At 43.6% G+C, this 21,818-nt stretch overlaps 1 protein-coding gene across 2 annotated transcripts; it reads right to left on the bottom strand.

Annotated features, from left to right (window-relative positions):
- Nucleotides 1–8,700: 8,700 nt before the first annotated feature.
- LOC129849461 (fish-egg lectin-like) lies at nt 8,701–19,916 on the bottom strand. 2 transcript variants are annotated; one of them, XM_055916286.1, is made up of 5 exons: nt 19,848–19,916; nt 10,381–10,614; nt 9,986–10,203; nt 9,736–9,854; nt 8,701–9,174 (listed from the first exon to the last, which is right to left on the bottom strand). In XM_055916286.1, the coding sequence occupies exons 1-5, from the start codon at nt 19,900–19,902 to the stop codon at nt 9,033–9,035; spliced, it is 768 nt and encodes a 255-aa protein (XP_055772261.1). In that variant the 5' UTR covers nt 19,903–19,916; the 3' UTR covers nt 8,701–9,032. The 2 variants fall into 2 exon arrangements, with proteins under 2 accessions (XP_055772261.1, XP_055772262.1); XM_055916287.1 differs by lacking the exon at nt 19,848–19,916 and adding an exon at nt 10,730–10,982.
- Nucleotides 19,917–21,818: the final 1,902 nt, after the last annotated feature.

Raw genomic sequence — 21,818 nt, 5'->3', positions numbered from 1 at the left:
ACGGCATGAAAGAGCACCAGTAAGCCAGTGACTCAGCCTCTGTAATAGGGTTAGAGGTAGAGAATCCCAGTGGAGGGGTACCGGCCAGGCAGAGACAGCAAGTGCGGTTCGTTGCTCCAGAGCCTTTCCGTTCACCTTCACACTCCTGGGCCAGACTACACTCAATCATATGACCTACTGAAGAGATAAGTCTTCAGTAAAGACTTAAAGGTTGAGACCGAGTCTGCGTCTCTCACATGGGTAGGCAGACCATTCCATAAAAATGGAGATCTATAGGAGAAAGCCCTGCCTCCAGCTGTTTGCTTAGAAATTCTAGAAACAATTAGGAGGCCTGCGTCTTGTGACTGTAGCGTACGTGTAGGTATGTACGGCAGGACCAACTCGGAAAGATAGGTAGGAGCAAGCCCTTGTAAAGCTTTGTAGGTTAACAGTAAAACCTTGAAATCAGCCCTTGCCTTAACAGGAAGCCAGTGTAGGGAAGCTAGCACTGGAGTAATACGATCAATTTTTTTGGTTCTAGTCAGGATTCTAGCAGCTGTATTTAGCACTAACTGAAGTTTATTTAGTGCTTTATCCGGGTAGCCGGAAAGTAGAGCATTGCAGTAGTCTAACCTAGAAGTAACAAATGCATGGATTAATTTTTCTGCATCGTTTTTGGACAGAAAATATCGATTTTTTTCAATGCTTATTATCTCATTATATAATAATTTCCCGCAAAAATAAAGCATTCAGTTTGAAGCTATTGTAATTTCCGTGTTTCTTTGTTTTCATATTGAACAAGGGGATCTAGTTTGCTCTGCCTGTGGCGATTTTAGCATGTACATCTTGGTGGGGAAAACAGATCAAATTGTTTTAGATACATTCTGTCACGACTCCTACCGAAGGTGGCTCCCCTTCCTGTTCGGGTAGTGCTCGGCGGTCGTCGTCACCGGCCTACTAGCTGCCACCGATCCCTTTTTCCCTTGTCTGTTGGTTTGGTCTGATTTGTTTCACCTGTTTCTTGTTTAGACTTTTAGTTTGGCTATTTAAGTCGGTAGGCCCGCCTGCTCTTCGAGCGGGCTTGTTTATTCCCACTGTCATGCCCTGACCATAGTTTGCGTTGTTTGTTTCTATGTTTTGTTTGGTCAGGGTGTGATATGAGTGGGCATTCTATGTTTTATGTCTAGTTTGTCTATTTCTATGTGTTTGGCCTGATATGGTTCTCAATCAGAGGCAGGTGTTAGTCGTTGTCTCTGATTGGGAACCATATTTAGGTAGCCTGTTTTGTATTGTGGGGTGTTGGTGATTGTGTGGGGTGTTCCTGTGTTTGTGTTGTCACTTTACGGGACTGTTTCGTCTTCGTTTGTTTATTCGTTATTTTGTTTGTTTCAAGTATTCATATTAAAATGGATACTCACCACGCTGCAGTTTGGTCCTCCTCTCTTTCTCCTAACGACGGACGTTACAGAATCACCCACAGCCAAAGGACCAAGCAGTGTGGTAGCGGGCAGCAGCAGCGATCACAGGACTCCTGGACCTGGGAGGAGATTCTGGACGGAGAAGGACCCTGGGCACAGGTAGGAGAATATCGCCGCCCCAAGGCTGAGCTAGAGGCAGCGAACGCGGAGAGGCGGCGGTATGAGGAAGCAGCACGAAAGCACGGCACACGGGGGGAATAGCTAAGTCAGGTAGGAGACCTGAGCCAACTCCCCGTGCTTACAGTGGAGAGAGATGGTCCGGGCAGGCACCGTGTTATGCGGAGATACGCAAGGTGTCTCCAGTACGTGTGCATAGCCTGGTGCAGTACATAGCAACTCCTCGTATCGGCCGGGCTAGAGTGGTCATTGAGCCAGGTGCCATGAAGCCGGCTCTACGCATCTGGTCTCCAGTGTGTCTCCTCGGGCCGGGGTACATGGCCTACATTGAGCAGAAATCATTGGGTTGATGGAGTATTCCATGTCAGCTGAACAATTACCCAATTTTAAGTACAGCCATATCGAAGCTCACTGGACTTTTTCCAAGTGAAATGTTTTAAAGTGTACATTTAGGTAAGGTGTTTATGTCATGTCTGCGACCTAACTATTTGAACATTGATTGATGACTAGTTATGGGATGCCTATTATGCTGCCTAGTTATGGGAAGCCGATTGTTCATATAACATTGAACTATGAACATTTGAACATTGACTGAGTGCCTAGTTATTGGACACTGATGGTAGATCGGCTATGATCATGATGTAATATGAGAGATGATGAGCTATGACAAGGATTGCATTCTCAAATGCCTTGTTCATACAGAATGATGGATGTTTTTGCGGACTACTAATTATTCTCAATGTGTGCACTGCATGGTGAAGCCAGACGTGGAGACGACCCAAAGACGACCCAGGTCGTAGGTCACGTGCTTCATGCACATCAGGGATTTACATTAAAGTCTGAAAGGCACCTGCCCATAAGGCAAGTCAGGAGTATTTTTTTGGTTACCTGAAGATTGGATCACTTGCCTGAAAATGTAAATGAGCTGTTTACACTCAGGAGTGCCTTTTAACTACACATAGGGGTGGACTCATGTATTTTGGTTGTTAAGTAAAAGAAATCTCAGAACAGGCTCAACCAGCCTGACTGCCATACATTGTCTGTCTTTCACTCCACTTAAATGTAGAGGAACCAGAAACATTTGTTTTAGGTTAGGACTACTGGAGTTAGTTTCAGTTGGCTTGAATTGACTTTTTTATATCACCGGCCCAACGGTGCTACCTCAGAGCAGTGGGGCTACCTCAGAGCAGTGGGGCTACCTCAGAGCAGTGGGGCTACCTCAGAGCAGTGGGGCTACCTCAGAGCAGTGGGGCTACCTCAGAGCAGTGGGGCTACCTCAGAGCAGTGGGGCTACCTCAGAGCAGTGGGGCTACCTCAGAGCAGTGGGGCTACCTCAGAGCAGTGGGGCTACCTCAGAGCAGTGGGGCAACCTCAGAGCAGTGGGGCAACCTCAGAGCAGTGGGGCAACCTCAGAGCAGTGGGGCAACCTCAGAGCAGTGGGGCTACCTCAGAGCAGTGGGAATACCTCAGAGCAGTGGGGCTACCTCAGAGCAGTGGGGCTACCTCAGAGCAGTGGGAATACCTCAGAGCAGTGGGAATACCTCAGAGCAGTGGGGCTACCTCAGAGCAGTGGGCCTACCTCAGAGCAGTGGGCCTACCTCAGAGCAGGCTTAACTTGCGTGACTGCTCAGTTCACTTGCCCCTAAAGGCCATAGGACCATCCTTACCATCAATCCCTACACATTGAGACATTGCTCCATCCAGTGCCCTCTGGTTTACTGGCTGTGATGCTGACTCTGTGTTGAAGAAAGAGGTGGGGTACATCTGTTCAAAATGCTTTGAATCCCACATAATCATTTCTGTGATTTAGTGCTTCCAACCCCTTTGAAAAATGGTGTGTTTGAGCTACATTGCATTGGTCTATCTATTCTGCATCCAATTGAGACCAACCATTAGCCTGTGTGATTAACGGGGGCTAAGCAAGAACAGTGTTTGTGAGACCAGGGCGGATGGTGTCACGCCCTGACCTTAGAGATCCTTATTATTCTCTATGATTGGTTAGGTCAGGGTGTGACTCGGGTGGGAAAGTCTATGTGTTCTATTTCTTTGTTTTTGGCCGAGTGTGGTTCCCATTCAGAGGCAGCTGTCTATCGTTGTGTCTGGTTGGGGATCATATATAAGTTTTCATTTTCCTTTTTGGTTTTGTAGGATCTTGTTTTCTGTTTAGTTTCTTAGCCTTACAGAACTGTGTGTTTCCGTTTTTAAAAAAAACGTTGTTATTTTGTTTGGTGTCATCAATAAAGTTACAATGTACGTCTACCACGCTGCGCCTTGGTCCACTCTCCATCCTTCTACAAACGAGAGCCGTTACATCCTGAAAACGGTTCTTCCCACAAAAACGTCTTTAAAGTCTGAATGGTTTGAACTACAAATGATTACTGCTTTATTTTTCATTAAATAAACTTCACTCTGAGTTGTGTGCTTGTCTTAGTTGTGTACAGCTTTATTTTACAGCAGTCTTACCCTGTACCTACCCTCTAAGCAGGGTAGGGCCGGCCCGCTCATTAGGCAGGATTATGCGGCTGTCTATGGAGGCACATGGACGAGGGCGGCATTTTCTGAGCTAAACTGACCAAGACCCACCTTCAACAACAACACATTAAACCTCATGTAATTCTGCCCAAAAACCCTGACAATTTCTCTCAACCAGTGGCATATGGGCTTTTTAGGTGAGCGCTGATGCCTCCCTGTGATAAGGCAGGGGCAAAAAATATTGTGCTTGTTCATTCCCAGCAGCAACTCTGTTGGCATCTCTGGGACGCTCCAACAACATAAATCACGTAGCAGATAGAGCCAGGGTGAGACATTCACAAAAACTGTAGGCTATTACACAACTTTTTATGATTACCGCATGATAGAGGCATGACAAATGAGCGAATGGACTTGAAAAATAATGGTATAGCTTACACTCAAATACGATGTGGTTCAACAAGAACACTGACATTTTGCCAAGGCAAAGATGAGTGGCCGGCACCGAAACGCACGGTAACAGCAGTAGACACATAAAATCTACCCTACTGACAATTGCCAAATTTGACATTAAACTTTTTGGTGTTTGTGTAACAGATGTCTCTTTCCACTCACCACTATTTGGAAGCTGGAAATATCTTGCAAGTGGATAAATGTGTGTGGGTGACCTATGAAGGAGCCCTTTGAAATTATAGCTTGACAATCAGATGAAAACATTGTGATTTGTTCTGTTTACACCACAATAAAGGGTAACATATTTGTTAAACATATAAGTTAAATTAAAAATCTTTATGACTAGGCCCACAGAGATCCTTAGGGACTGTATATGTAATTCTATAATTAAACACATAAAATGTTGGTGCACGCGCTTGATCCCGTACCTGGATATAGGATATAATAGAAATAGTATGTAGCCTTTTCTGTAGCCTTCAGGCAGGAGATAAAATGTATGACACAACAGCCTGTTTTACAAACGTTGGGCCTGACACATTATTTATAAAATTCCTTTGATGGCCTTCATGGTACGCTACACCCCAGTAAGCACGGGACGACGCCAATGTCCTCTGGTCGTCTTTTTTTGGTCCTGTTGGACCTGGCAACACGGATAAATGCCGACACCTTTTGGACATCTTTTTTTGGTCCTGTCTGTACCGGCCTTGATTTCCATGTCCACGGACGTTGGTTTTTAGTCTGGTCCAAACCAAAATCTGAACCAGTCATAGATGTCTATGTTTGGTTCAGATAAAAATGACGTCAAAACACGTTATACCGTAGCTTTGATTCGACTGATCATGTCAACATCATACTTTCAAAATCTTAGCTAGCATGCTAGCTAGCTAGACAGGCAGTCATCATTATGAATCACATTGCCAATCTACTGGGAAATCCTTTTCAATCCTTATCATATGAAGATACATTATAAATAAAACATCTCTGTGCTTATGGGCCATTGGACATAAACATTACACAAGAAGTCGGAAACCACAAATTCAACAATGAGTGGTTTGGAAGGAATCGGTGGCTAACTGCAAGTGCCGCAGTTAGCAATCACTATTTTGCTTCCCCTACCTGCTATTCAGTGCAGAGGGTGTGAAGTCAGAGTCTGGGTTTAAGGCTTGAAAACATTTGTCTGAAAAGGTCTCATTATCAAGCTTAAAAATATAAACATTCACATGCAACATTTTGGGCCAGAAAAGGTTGAAATCATTGGCCATGCATCAATCCAGCATGACTTCATCCAGAGAATGCCAGACTTTGATGACAAAGTTTGATGATGACAAAGTTTTCCCACAAAAGGGACTGCCACGCCTCCTTCCTTTTGAAGTGAGCACAGCACAACAATGGTGAGTCCAAACGTATTTATTGTAAACTGCTGCATAAATTATGTAGTATGCCAGGGAGATATGAAATTGACGGGTGGTGCACCTGTAGCCAATAGCCAGTTTTAGAGAACTGTCTTCATTGAATATTGTGAGAGCTTTTATTGTCTGCTTCTATGCCCCCGTTATTTATCCTATGGTTCTGACTTGGTGTATAGGGAGAATACAGTAAGAACGCCCCATTCTGTTGCTGTCCATTTCAAAAGTGCAACTACGTCCATATCAACTACGTCCATTTAAACTCACTCTCATTAATGTCTTAATCGAAATGATGGCTTCCCTCTTATACACAAATGTTTTCCTTATACTGTATTTTGTACATATCAATTGTTATATTGCTAATATAGGTCTATCTCATTAGTACCATATTCATAATTTTAGGTAATGTTGGAATGATGCATTTAATTGTTTTGCTTACTTTGTGTATTATAATTAGCTCAGGTGTTTTTCTCCCTGAGGAGGGAACACTATACAATGTTGTTGGGTCTGTAACCATGTTTGCCAGTGACAGTCTCTTTCCATTCAAATATTTGTTTTCAACTAAATGTTCATTAATAGACCCATGTAATTCCAGTTGATTTTGCAAGGGTTGTATTGTTTGCTCAATGCGCTGTCTGTGAGTCGGTATATTGCCTATAATAGTGGATCCTCGTGATTGTATTTTCCTTCCTTTTTAGACCTCAAATGCCTAATAAAACACTTTAAATGGTAGGCTAACACTCTCTCACTCTCTCTTTCTCTCTCTCTCTCTCTCTCTCTGTGTCTCTCTCTCTCTCTCTGTCTCTCTCTCTCTCTGTGTCTCTCTCTCTCTGTCTCTGTCTCTCTCTCTCTCTCTCTGTGCGTCTCTCTCTCTCTATGTGTGTCTCTCTCTCTATGTGTGTGTGTCTCTCTCTCTCTCTCTCTCTCTCTCTCTGTGTGTGTGTGTCTCTCTCTCTCTCTCTGTGTCTCTCTCTCTCTCTCTATGTGTGTCTCTCTCTCTCTGTGAGTGTGTGTCTCTCTCTCTCTCTCTGTGTGTGTCTATGGTGATTTAATGAAGAGTAAAGTTAAGGCCTCAACACATTGCTGAATTTATCTGAAATAACATCTGAATTTCTGTCGGTGTCCATTTTGAAAGTACTGAAGGAATAGGCCTACCTCGTCGCAGCTCGTTTGCTAATGATCAGAACAAACATCATGAATTTACTGAACATAAATGTAATAATGTTTGTGTATGGTTCAAAGGTCTAAACTCATGTCGGCATTCACTATTATTGAAGCAGAATGTGATTCTTATCGAGTTACACAAATCCACAAGGAATCCGTAGAAACCATATTTATTTAAGCAAGTCAGCCATATCAGCTGTTTTTATAAAATGCAGTAACTTAGGTCAAATGAACTGTATTGCTGCCAGACGATGCTCAGCCTGGTCTCATAAACGTAAGTTTGGGACACTCAAATTAGTATGATATGTTAGGTTTGGTATGACACATGATTACTTAAGTCTGGGTGGATGGGTGGACGTATAACGCGTTTGAATCTCATCACGGCTAGCTTTAGCAATTTAGCTCATTAGCAACTTCAACTACTTACTATTTATTAGGTATTTTGCAACTACTTAACATGTTAGCTAACCCTTCCCCTAACCTTAAACCTTTTAGCTAACCCTTCCCCTAACCTTAACCCTTTAACCTAATTCCTAAACCTAATCCCTAACCTAGCCTTGCTAACATTAGCCAGCTAGCTAACGTTAGCCACCTAACCAGAATATGTAACATATTGTACGCTTTGCAAGTTCGTAACATATAATACAAATTATAATTCGTAACATATCGTATGAAAATGTTAATGGACATCCACAAATTAATACATACCATACGAAATGTAACTTAACATACTAAATAGTGGTCTCGAATTTACGTACAGAATAATACTAATTACTCTGAGACCAGGTTGCCAAGCTCCGCTGATAGTCAGGTGTATTGGTGGTGAGGATTCACTCCATGGTGCTGAAAGGAAAGCTCTGCTGTCTGGATAGCTTTATGTAGGCCCTAACAGTTTGTGGGCACTGTCTGTCACCCTTATACTGCAATTCATGGATTGTTTAATGCAGTGGTGTAAAATAGTTAAGTAAAAATACTTTAAAGTACTACTTAAGTAATTTTTTGGTGTATCTGTACTTCCCTTTACTTTTTATATTTTTGCCAACTTATACTTTTACTTCACTACATTCCTAAAAAAAACAATGTACTTTTTACTCCATACATTTTCTCTGGCACCCAAAAGAAAATGGTCCAATTCACACCTTTATCAGAGAACATCCCTGGTCATCCTTACTGCCTCTGATCTGGTGGACTCACTAAACACACATGCATCGTGTGTTAGAGCATGCCCCTAGCGATCCTTCAATTTTTTTATTGTGCCGTCTGGTTTACTTAAATAAGGTATTTTTACTTTTGATACTTATGTACATTTTAGCAATTCCATTTACTTTTAATACTTAAGTATATTTCAAACCAAATACTTTTAGACTTTTAACCAAGTAGTGTTTTACTTGGTGACTTTCACCTTTACTTGAGTTATTTTCTAATAAGGTATCTTTACTTTTACTCAAGTATGACAATTGATTACTTTTTCCAGCACTGGTTTAATGTTGTGTTGTGTAGTGGCTTTGCTGGAATGTATCTAAAACAATTTGATCTGTTTTCCCCACCAACATGTACATGCTAAAACCGCCACTGGCAGAGCAAACTAAAAACCCCCTGTTCAATATGAAAACAAAGAAACACGGAAATTACAATAGCTTCAAACTGAATGCTTTATTTTAGCGGGAAATGATTATATAATGAGATAATAAGCATTGAAAAGGATTCCATCCATCTCTATGAATGACCTCTGAAGCACAGCAAAACCCATGTGGCTGGTGAGCAAGATCATTAAGATCAGTGACAGAGATTGACAGAGATAAAGTACTGAACAGTATAGTTAGAGTAGTGGGTTTTAGAATGAAGGATTCTAATGAACTAATGTTGGGCATTCTCAAGCAGAAGACTGTTCCAGAAAGAGACATCAATGAGTTAGCAAGTGATCTTTAGACAGATCCCGAACAGCCATCATCATGCAGAAGAGAGGCTAAGGTGTGCACACCATGGTGACACCAGACTTGGAGACGACCCAAAGACGGCCCAGGTCGTAGGTCACGTGGCCCATGTGCATGGACATTGGGATATTGCTCCATCCGGTGCCCTCTGGTTTACTGGCTGTGATTCCGTCTCTGTGTTGAAGAAAAGTTTGGGGTTCATGTTTTAAAGATTATCCATTTTTTTAAGTACATCCAATGTTGGACTTTAATAATTGATTATAGCCATTGATTTTTAAGAATATAACTTCTGCCTCTTGAGCTTTATTGAACCACATCATAAGACAAAATGTAAGCTTTTACTCAATTGTTTGTCAACAGTGTTATTGTAAACAAGCAATGTATAGCTTTAAGAAATTTTACTTTTTTTTTTAACAAATCATTGATGTGTCTTTGCATCCGTAGCTCCATGTATGGATTTGAGAGAAGTTACATGTCTCTAACTACATTCCTCAGCTGTTTACCAAAACTAGTGGTGGGGTGTCTGGGAAGTTGTTGTTTTATCACAAACTGTAGCTTTACAGGACATCCCACTTTACATATTTTACCTTACAATGTCTACACATTTCTTTATAAGTCCTATAAGTTTAGATCTGATTATATTTGACTGATTTTAAATGTGTCTACAGTATTTTAGTTAATAATTATAATTAAAGGTATACCATTATTATACACATAGTTCAGTAGCAACCTTACCTGGTAAAAACATCACCCGCAGAGTTGACCCCAAAGACACTTCCATCAGTTGCCACCTCAATCACGGAAAGCTTGCCGTCAATGTGACTCCACCCCTTGTTTTGGCAGTCTAGATTCAGCTGGAAAAACAGATTCAATCAGGGTTTTAGGACCATTTCAACAGTTACAATATGAAACAGTTTTAGAATAACTGACACTCTCCATCCTCTACTACTCTGCTCCAGCTCTCACACTCTTTCCCAGATCTTACACTCATTAAGAAGATATCATCATTCTTGTTGACTGCCCAGCACCCAAAGGGTCCACAACTGTAGTACTTCACAGCTCCTGGCAATCCTGTCCATGGAAGGGGTGAGCCTGGACCCTTGTAGCCAACTGTGGCACTACGAGTCAGACAGAATGGAGTATCGTTCATGTTGGCCCCCACAATAAACTGTTCACCTCCAGCATCCAACTGTTTCAGAAGGCCTGAAGACCACAAAGACAGACAGACGGACGGACAAGCAAGCAAGGAGCACATATCTGTAAGTACTGCCAAATGACCTACAATTTACAATTTAAAAAAAAATCAACAGCCTGATGATATCAGGAAAGCTAAAAAGAAGGTGTCCTCTGGATAAATATTGAGTAATGCTCTCCACTTACCTGCAGCTTGCACCCAGTTCCCGGCCACATACTTGTAGATTGAGTCTGCCTTGTTGACACCCCAGATCCCTGCTGGTCCTACAGTGATATGTTTCAGGGAACCAGGCAGGCGGATCCATTTATCACCTACCAGGTAATAGGGGACTTGACTTGTGTCCGTAGCAACCACTTGCCCAAGTCCTGCATCGATCTGCATCAGATTCTTGATGTTTACTACCTCCTGACAGTCCCATGCTATGGAGACAAAGACATATGAGTAGAGTACACCAAGAAAAAGGAGGATGACATTATGGAGCAAACTTCATCAACTCCAAGTTGATCAAGCATGTTTCAGATGATGGTAACTTACCATGACTGATGGCCAGGAGTCAGAGGACCAGTAGGACGGCTGCAGTGACTCTCATGATGTCTCTGTAGATCTACAGTATAAGTTTGGTTGTACACCAGACTTCAATTGTCCCCTTGCAAGACTGAGCTTTTATAGCCTTGCACATACCTTTCACCAATGATGGCTTCCTGTTCCACCTGTTAAACGAAGACTTGATGGTGTCCGGTGTCCGGGAGAGAGGAGAGTTGTGTTAATGTCACCTGATGACAAAGATCATTAATTTGTTCTTTTCATGTTTTCTGTGTTTACATTGAAATATGCATTTGCCATGTTTACATTTTGAAATACAGTGCCTATAGAAAGTCCACACCCACCTTGGATTTCTTCACATTTTGTATTACCAAGTGGGATTAAAACGGATATATTAGCAATTTTTTTGTCAACCATCTACACAAAATACTCTGTAGTGTCAAAGTGAAAGGAAACTGATATTCTTTTAAATTAACGCAATATAAAACACAAATGTACCTCGATTATATACGTTTTCACCCCCCCCCCCCCCCCCCCCCCAAGTCAATACATGGTAAAAACACCTTTGGCAGCGATTACAGTCTTCTTGGGTTAGTCTCATAAGGGCTTTGCACACCTATATTGTGCAATATTTGCCCATTTCTCTTTTAAAATCTTCAAGCTACACTCTATATACAAAGTATGTGGACACAACTACACATTTTTGAATTCAGCTATTTCAGCAACTACCGTTGCTGACAGGTGTCTAAAATCAAGCCAACAGCCATGCAATCTACATAAACAAACATTGGCCTTACTGAAGAGCTCAACCCAGCTGCCCCGGTCAACTATAAGTGGTGTTATTGTGAAGTGGAAACATCTAGAAGCATCAACTGCTCAGCCGCGATGTGGTAGGCCAAACAAGCTCACAGAACTGGACTGCCAAGTGCTGAAGTGTGTAGCGGGTAAAAATAGTCTGTCCTCGGTTGCAACACTCACTACCGAGTTCCAAACTGCCTCTGAAAGCAATGTCATCACAAGAACTGTTCGTTGGGATCTTCATGAAATTGGTTCCATAGCCGACCAGCCGTACACAAGCCTAAGATCACTATGCGTAATGCCAAGTGTCGGCTGGAGTGGTGTAAATCTCGCCGCCATTGGACTCTGGAGCAGTGGAAACGCCTTCTCTTGAGTGATGAATCCCGCTTCACCATCTCAAATAAAATAAAATCAAATTGTGTTTGTCACATGCGGCGAATACATCAGGTGTAGACCTTACAGTGAAATGCTGTTAGGAGTGTGTATCGGAGGCGAAGTCATGTGCAGGAGAGCAGAGTGTAGTGAACAGGCACACTTTTTATTCCGGTCAAACAGTGAAATTCTTACTTACAAGCCCTTAACCAACACTGCAGTTGAAATAAATAAGTATTAAGTAAAAAATGGATAAGTATATATTTTTTTTTAACTAATAGTTAAAGAGCAGCAGTAAAATAACAGTAGCGAGGCTATATAGAGGTTGTACCGGTACAGAGTCAATGTGTGTGTGTGTGGGGGAAGGGCACAGCTTAGTCGAGGTAATTGAGGTGGCAGTCCGACGGATGAATCTGGGTTTGGCGGATGCCAGGAGATAGCTACCTGCCCGAATGCATATTGCCAACTGTAAAGTTTGGTGGTGGAGAAATAATGGTCTTGGGATGGTTTAAGTGGTTCAGGCTAGGCCACACTAGGTCATATAGTGTCACGATCTTCATTGGGAGAAAGAGAGGACCAATATGCAGCATGGTAAGTGTTCATCTTTAATTTATTTAGAAAAGAGAACACTGAACGAACTAACAAAAATAACAAACAACAAACATGAAGCTATCGAATAAAGTGCTGACACAAAACACTACACATAGACAATCACCCACAACCCACAATGACAAAACAGGCTACCTAAATATGGTTCCCAATCAGAGACAACGACTAACACCTGCCTCTGATTGAGAACCATATCAGGCCAAACACAGAAACAGAAAAACTAGACACACAACATAGAATGCCCACTCAGATCACACCCTGACCAAACAAAACATAGAAACATACAAAGCAAACTATGGTCAGGGAGTGACATATAGTTTATGTAAAGATGTTGTTGACCGCAATTTGCAAGTGTTGCCATAGATTTTCAAGCAAACTTAACTCAAAACTGTAACTTGGCCACTCAGGAACATTCACTGTCTTCTTGGTAACCAATCAGTGTAGATTTGTCTTAGTCCTGTTGAAAGGTGAATTCCTCTCCTGGTGTCTGGTGTGAAGCAGACTGATCAGGTTGTCCTCTAGGATTTTGCCTGTACTTAGCTTCATCCTGTTTCTTTTCATCCTGAAAAACTCCCCAGTGTTTGCCATTGTCAAGCATACCCATACCATGATGCAGCCACCACCATGCTTTAAAATAAGGAGGCAGTTACTCAGTGAGGTGTTGTGTTGGATTTGCCCCAAACATAAGGCTTTGCATTTAGGCCAAAACGTGTATTTGTTTGATGTGTTCATTGTGTTGCCTTGTTGTGCTGTTGTCTATGCTCAATAATGTTTGTACCATGCTTTGCGGTGCTACCATGCTGTGCTGCTACCATGCTGTGCTGCTGCCATGTTGTGTTGCTAACATGTTGTTGTCATGTTGTGTTGCTACCATGCTGTGTTTTCATGTGTTGCTGCCATGCTATGTTGTTGTCTTAGGTCTCTATATAGTGTTGTGGTGTCTCTCTTGTCGTGATGTGTGTTTTGTCCTATATTTTAATTACATTTTAGTTAAATAAATGTTAAATTAAAGAGATATTCAATATCTGATTTGTCATTGTTACCCAATTACCAATCACTGCCCTTCTTTATGAGGCTTTTGTAAAGCTCCTTGGTCTGTATAGTTGAATATGTGCTTGAAATTCAATACTTGACTGAGGGATCTTACAGATGTTGTATGTACGCAGTGGTGGTTCTAGCTTGCATGGCTCCCCTGGTGAACCTCCACTTCAATGCCCCCCCCCCCCCCCCCCCCCACCGCGCCAACAACAAAAACACCATTCTAACTGCAATTTATATTCAGACATTTGGAACAACACAAATAAATAATCATAACATTTAAAACTATAAATATAAAAAATAAGTAACAAAGACAAATAGAAATTAGAAAGAAATTCTAGTATATAAATACAAATCAAAAAGAGAATCTAATTATTACACTATTACCCTATTGCTAACAAAAAACTCACAAATAAAACTAAATTGCACAAATCCTGTATCACACAAATACACATATAGAATAACACACTTATAAAGAAGAGAACCTGATTATTGCACTTCAAACAAGAAACACACAAACTAAATTTCACAACTAATTGCATTACTAATTGCATTAGTACTGTACAAAGTTAGAGGTGCGCTATTTGATAGATTCCCCAACTCCCCCTACCTCGGGCTTCCAGTGGGGAGACCGGAGGTCAACCCCTCCCCATCTCGTACTTCTGAGTGGTTGACCTTCCCAGGCAGTATCCTGCCTAGCTCACAAACTATAATCAGTGAACCCACTCCGACAAAGTTAATTGACCCACAGTGGTGTGGGGGCTGTGCTTGGCAAAGTGGGTGGGGTTATACCCTGCCTGTTTGGCCCTGTCCGGGGGTATCATCGGATAGCCCTGTCCCGGGGTATCATCGGATGGGGCCACTGTGTCTCCTGACCCCTCCTGTCTCAGCCTCCAGTATTGATGCTGCAGTAGTTTATGTGTCGGGGGGCTAGGGTTAGTCTGTTATATCTGGAGTATTTACCCTGTCTTATCCGGTGTCCTGTGTGTAAAGGGGTGCGTAACTGGTGGCAGTGAAGTCAGACGCAGGAGAGCAGAACTAGGTAATAGCCGGAGCAGTTTAATTTCAAAACCAACGGCATAAAGCAATAACAAACATGGGTACAAAACCCGACGCCCACAAGTAAACATGTGCACAAGCACTTACAACAAACAATTCCACACAAAGACATGGGGGGAACCGAGGGTTAAATACACAACACTTAATGAGGGAAATGAGAACTAGGTGTGTAGGAAGACAAGACAAAACAAATGGAAAATGAAAAGTGGATCGACGGTGGCTATGTTACGCACGCCTCTGAGAAGAGGGAACGCAAGTCCCTGCTATAACTCAACTCTCTGAAGTGCAAGAGGTATGGACTGTAGGTGCGAGCAAGGATGACACAAAAGCAGATTTTACCGTTTACTTGGATTTATTTTCTTACACGGTAATATGGGGAAAAGGGGCTGGACGGAACCAAAGCAAAGAAAGTAAATATCAAAGTTCCCCCTCTCCTATCTAACCTGCCTACCCACTTAACTTACCTAACTTAGCACCGTCTGGTGCCCTAACCAAAATACAGGGGGTGGTCCGCCCAGGTCTTACCTAGTGTGCCTAGACAGTAAATATACTACGGGTATATGTATGCCCGCGGGCCTCTTGCCTAAGCACTCCCAAAGTGCCTTCTCCTTCCCCCCCTGGGAACAAATGAACCAGAGTATTTATTAATGATTTCACAAACACTCAAACACAGGACATAGAAAAACTGCTACCAACAACAACAGTACATACCACACTTTCTGATACACAACCCACACTATATCACAATCAAATTTTTCTCTCTCTCAATCTCCAAATCTCTACTCCAAATCTCTACTCCAAATCTCTACTCCAAATCTCCTCTCTCTCTACTCCCTCTTGGGCAGAACACTGGCTTTTATCTTCAGGTGGCAATGGTGATTAGAGTCAGCTGCTTCTTGACGAGGGGGCGGGGTCAGCTCCAATCACCAATTAGCCTGGGGTAGACCAATCAGCTGGTTGGGGAGTACTTCAGGAAGCCATCTCCTGAAACACACACTCAAATACAAACAGAACACAGAAACTGGGGAACGTAACAGGCTAGAAGACCGGTGACGCCGACCTCCGAACGCCGCCTAAACAAGGAGAGGAACCGACTTCAGTGGAAGACGTGACACTGTGTGAATTTAAGTATGCTCTCTCTAATTCTCTCTTTCGCTCTTTCTTTCTTTCTCTCTCTCGGAGGACCTGAGCCCTAGGACCATGCCTCAGGACTACCTAGCATAATGACTCCTTGCTGTCCCCAGTCCACCTGGCCGTGCTGCTGCTCCAGTTTCAACTTTTCTGCCTGCGGCTATGGAACCCTGGCCTTTTCACCGGACATGCTACCTGTCCCAGACCCAATGTTTTCAACTCTCTAGAGACAGCAGGAGTGGTAGAGATACTCTCAATGATCGGCTATGAAAAGCCAACTGACATTTACTCCTGAGGTGCTGACCTGTTGCACCCTCGACAACTACTGTGATTATTATTATTTGACCATGCTTGTCATTTATGAACATTTGAACATCTTGGCCATGTTCTGTTATAATCTCCAGCCGGCACAGCCAGAAGAGGACTGGCCACCCCTCATAGCCTGGTTCCTCTCTAGGTTTCTTCCTAGGTTTTAGCCTTTCTAGGGAGTTTTTCCTAGCCACCGTGCTTCTACACCTGCATTGCTTGCTGTTTGGGGTTTTAGGCTGGGTTTCTGTACAGCACTTTGAGATATCAGCTGATGTAAGAAGGGCTATATAAATACATTTGATTTGATTTTGATTTGATTTACAGCTAAAGGCTATCAAATCTGGTCGTCTATTGCGTTGGGGACAGAGAATAAAAGGAGCAGATTTCTGGGCATGGTAGAAAAGATTCAGGGCATAATGAACAGACACGGGTATGGTAGAGTGGATGTAAGCCTAGGCATTGAGTGACAATAAAAGAGGTTGCATCTCTGGAGGTGCTAGTTATGCTAGTTGAGGTCACCCTGTTTGTGGGAGAAGGGGGAAAAGTGGTATCTGAGGCATGTTGTGTGGGGCTAGGGGCTCCGCAGTAAAATAAAACAATGATAACTACCCTAAACAACAGTATACAAGCCATATTGACATTAGAGAGACATTAAGCGTGGCATAAAGCAATCACAGGTGTTGATTGGGAGAGCTAGCTAAGACAACAACGGGTAAGACAGCAACAGCTAATCAGCCAAGACAACAACAACAGGTAAAATGGCGATGAATGGGCAGAGAGGGTCAGTTAACTACACACAGGGCCTGAGTTCGAAGTCTGGGGCGGACAGATAAACAAAATAAACAATATGGAGTACCGTGATTAATGAACAGTCCAGCAGGCATCAGCTATGAAGCCAGGTATCATAGGGTCCAGTGAACAGAAATAAATGAAACAGGGAAGTAGTTACTACGCTAGCAAGCGGGAGACACGGCGTTCATAAAGGTTAGCAGGCCGGGGCTAGCAGAAGCATCTTCACCGATGTCCGACAAAGGCCGGTTGAGGGAACATCGGACGAAATTACGTCGGCAGACCAGACGTGATGGATCGGCGGGGCTCCGTGTCGACAAAGGGTCCAGGCCAATTGGCAAAAGAGGTATTGTAGCTGGAGTAATTTTGTTTGCTAGCTGGGAGATGCGCCTGGCTCGGGGCTAACTGGTGCTAGCTTCGGGACAAGGGCGTTAGCCACTATAGCCACTCGGTAGCAGCTAGCTAGTTGCGATGATCCGATGCAAAGGTCCAGAGCTTACGGCAGGAATCCGGCGATGTAATGGTTTCTAGTCGTGCTAGTGAAGAGTCCGGCGGGCATCAGCTTTGTAGCCGAATGATCATAGGGTCCACTGAGCAGGCCGGGAAATGGGCCTGGCTCAAAGGCTAGCTTTGGGGCTGGGCCACTCGGTAGAAGCTAGCTAGCTGTGGTGATCTGGAATAATGGTCCAGTAATGGAGTAATCTGGAGTAATGGTGGAGAAAAGCAGTCCAATATTCTCAGGGTTAATATCGCACTGAGCAGACTGGCGGGTATTATCCAGGGTGAAAGCGGCTGGTGTCTGAGCTAGAGGTAAAGGCCGCTAGCAATGGCTAACAATGACTAACTAGCTAGTAGCTAATTAGCTGATTAGCATCTGATGGCTAGCTTCTGATGGAGGTTCTAGCTGTAAGGTCTAAAAAAGAATTGCGGATCCGTATCACATTGGGTGAGGTGGGTTGCCATCTTGGATCACTATGTGATACTACTTTGAAGAATCTAAAATATTAAATATGTTTTGATTTGTTTAACACTTTTTTGGTAACTACACAATTCCATATGTGTTATTTCACAGTTTTGATGTCTTCACTATTATTCTACAATGTAGAAAATAGTAAAACAGAAGAAAAATCCTTGAATGAGTAGTTGTGTCCTAACTTTTGACTGGTACTGTAGGTGTATGGAAAGTTGTTGACTGAGACATGGGAATGAAGAAAGTTTACATTCTGTCAAACATGTTACTGTTGAATCTCATGGATCCTAAGGGGGGAAGCACAGGGCAAATGTCTGGTTTCAGTCACAGATAAGGGAGGACAGGCGTGGATTAAGGAGGAGAGAGGAATTCGGCCCAGGTCACAGGTCAGATGGAGTGAGAAGGAACAGATGTCACGTTCCTGACCGGTTTTCTGTTGTTAAGGGTGACCTGATATGGCTCTCAATTAGAGGCAGGTGGTTTTCATTTCCTCTGATTGAGGGCCATATTAAGGTAGGTGTTTTCACACTGTTTGTTTGTGGGTGGTTGTATCCTGTGTCAGTGTCAGTGTCAGTTAAGCCACACGGGACTGTTTCGGTTTGTTTGTTCGTTCGGTTTTTGTGTAGTCTGTTTTTCCTGTTCCTGCGTTCTTCATTACATGTAAGTTAATACGTTCAGGTCAGTCTATGTCGTTTGTTGTTTTTGTATCTATTCAAGTGTTCTTCGTGTTTTCGGTTTTGTTTAATAAATATCATGTCATATAACCACGCTGCGTTTTGGTCGAATCCCTGCTCCCCCTCTTCGGATGAAGAGGAGGAGGAAAGCCATTACAACAGACCACAAAGGTTTTAGTGTCAGGTGGGGCCATGACTAAACCAGTGAGAGGAACTAAACAAGTTCTTGACTAGCAACAGAGATGTATTGGCTGTCTAGATGTGCAAGGAGTTGATTCTGGCTAGTGGGAGGACAAAAAAATATGTGTGTTTGTGTAATCATGTTTTTGTATTTTGCAGTTTAACCCAGTGGGTGAATGAACTTAGTTTGAGCTTTTTGTGAGTTTTTACTCTGTTTGTTCAGAACCTAACACAACCTTACCTAGTATAAACATCACCCAAAAAGTTGACCCCACTACCATCAGTTTCCACCTCAATCATAAAAAGCTTCCCGTCAATGTGACTCCACCTGTTGTTTAGGCAGTCTTGATTCAGCTGGAAACAAACAGATTCAATCAGGGTTTAATGACAATTTCAACAGTTATAATATGAAACAGTTTTATAAACTGACACTCTCCATCCTCTACTACCCTGCTCCAGCTCTCACACTCTTTCCCAGATCCTACATTCATTAAGAAGATATCATCATTCTTGTTGACTGCCCAGCACCCAAAGGGTCCACAACTGTAGTACTTCACAGCTCCTGGCAATCCTGTCCATGGAAGGGGTGTCTGGTGCCTTGTGTGTGTCCGACAGTATGGAGTATCGTCCAACAATAAACTGAACACCTGCAGCATCCACCTGTTTCAGAAAGCCTGAAGACAACAAAGACAGACGGACAGACAAGCAAACGGGAGCACGTATCTGTGAATTCTGCCAAATGACTTACATGTTAAAACTGGGAAACATGAATAACTTTTCAACACCCTGATGGTATCAGGAAAGCTAAGAAGCATGTGCCCTCTGGATAAATATTGAGTAATGCTCTCCACTTACCTGCAGCTTGCACCCAGTTACCGGCCACACACTTGTGAATTGAGTCTGCCTTGTTGATACTCCAGATCCCTGCTGGTCCTACAGTGATATGATTCAGGGAACCAGGCAGGTAGACCCATTTATCACCTACCGGGTAGTAGGACATTTTAATTGTGTCCGTTGCAACCACTTGCCCAGTCCTACATCAGTCTGCATCAGATTCTTGATGTCCACTAGCTCCTGACAGTCCCATGCTATAGAGACAAAGACATATGAGTAGATTGCACCAATAAAATCTTGATCAATTCCAAGTTGATCAAGCATGTTTCAGATGATGGTAACTTACTGTGACTGATGACCAGGAGACAGAGGACCAATAGGACGGCTACAGTGGCTCTCATGATGTCTCTGTAGATCTACAGTATAAATTGAGATTTTACACCAGACTTCAATCATCCCCTTGCAGGGCTTTGCGCTTTAATAGCCCTGCACATAGCTTTAAAAGCAATGATGGCTTCCTGTTCCACCTGTATAACAAAGAGTTGATGGGAGGCTTGACCCAGACAGGCTTTTCTGGTTCTTCTGTAATGGTTAGGGTAAATACAGACAATTTATGGATAAGTGAAAGAACCCGCTACCAAACTGCTACTGCCCCGCTACCTAACTGCTACTGCCCTGCTACCTAACTGCTACTGCCCTGCTACCAAACTGCTACTTCCCCGCTACTGCCCCACTACCTAACTGCTACTGCCCCACTACCTAACTGTTACTGCCCTGCTACCTAACTACTACTGCCCCACTACCTAACTGCTACTGTCTCGCTACCTAACTACTACTGCCCCACTACCTAACTGCTACTGCCTAGCTACCTAACTGCTGCTGCTCTGCTACCTAAATACTACTGCCCCACTACCTAACTGCTACTGCCCCACTACCTAACTACTACTGCCTCGCTACATAACTGCTACTGCCCTGCTACCCAACTACTACTGCCCTGCTACCTAACTGCTACTGCCTCACTACCTAACTACTACTGCCCCACTACCTAACTGCTACTGCCCCGCTACCTAACTGCTACTGCCCCGCTACCTAACTGCTACTGCCTCGATACCTAACTGCTAATGCCTCGCTACCTAACTGCTACTGCCCCACTACCTAACTGCTACTGCCCCACTACCTAACTGCTACTGCCCTATTATCTAACTTCTACTGCCCTTCTACCTAACTACTACTGCCCTGCTACCTAACCGCTACTGCCCTGCTACCTAACTACTACTGCTCTGCTACTTAACTGTTCCTGCCCTGCTACCTAACTGCTACTGCACTGCTACCTAACTACTACTGCTCTGCTACTTAACTGTTACTTCCCTGTTACCTAACTGCTACTGCCCCGCTACCTAACTGCTACTGCCCCGCTACCTAACTGCTACTGCCCTGCTACCTTACTACTACTGCCCCACTACCTAACTGCTACTGCCCCACTACCTAACTGTTACTGCCCTGCTACCTAACTACTACTGCCCCACTACCTAACTGCTACTGCCCCACTACTTAACTACTACTGCCCCACTAACTAACTGTTACTGCCCTGCTACCTAACTGCTACTGCCCCACTACTTAACTACTACTGCCCCACTACCTAACTGTTACTGCCCTGCTACCTAACTGCTACTGCCTCGCTACCTAACTACTACTGCCCCACTACCTAACTGCTACTGCCTCGCTACCTAACTGCTACTGCCTCGCTACCTAACTGCTACTGCCTCGCTACCTAACTGCTACTGCCTCGCTACCTAACTGCTACTGCCTCGCTACCTAACTGCTACTGCCTCGCTACCTAACTGCTACTGCCTCGCTACATAACTGCTACTGCCTCGCTACCTAACTGCTACTGCCTCGCTACCTAACTGCTACTGCCCCGCTTCCTAACTGCTACTGCCCCGCTTCCTAACTGCTACTGCCCCGCTTCCTAACTGCTACTGCCCCACTACCTAACTGCTACTGCCCCACTACCTAACTGCTACTGCCCCACTACCTAACTGCTACTGCCCCGCTACCTAACTGCTACTGCCCTGCTACCTAACCGCTACTTCCCTGCTACCTAACCGCTACTGCCCTGCTACCTATTTACTACTGCCCTGCTACCTAACTGCTTCTGCCCAACTACCTCACTGCTACTGCCCTATTACCTAACTGCTATTGCCCTGCTACCTAACCGCTACTTCCCTGCTACCTAACCGCTACTTCCCTGCTACCTAACCGCTACTGCCCTGCTACCTATTTACTACTGCCCTGCTACCTAACTGCTTCTGCCCAA

This window comes from Salvelinus fontinalis, unplaced genomic scaffold (assembly GCF_029448725.1).
Source record: "Salvelinus fontinalis isolate EN_2023a unplaced genomic scaffold, ASM2944872v1 scaffold_1465, whole genome shotgun sequence".
In the NCBI taxonomy this organism is placed as follows: Eukaryota; Metazoa; Chordata; class Actinopteri; order Salmoniformes; family Salmonidae; genus Salvelinus; species Salvelinus fontinalis.
The sequence above is the reverse complement of the archived record's forward strand: the minus strand, read 5'-3'. Positions and strand labels throughout refer to the sequence as shown.

Bases quoted from the DNA above. Each gene is read 5' to 3' on its own strand.
- LOC129849461 (XM_055916286.1), bottom strand. From the start codon at position 19,902: ATGAGAGCCACTGTAGCCGTCCTATTGGTCCTCTGTCTCCTGGTCATC. The intron at 10,615-19,847 runs GTAAGTTACCAT...TTGTCTCCATAG, and splicing joins TCTCCTGGTCATCAGTCACA to CATGGGACTGTCAGGAGGTA. The intron at 9,175-9,735 runs GTAAGGTTGCTA...TCTTCAACACAG, and splicing joins GCGGGTGATGTTTTTACCAG to AGACGGAATCACAGCCAGTA.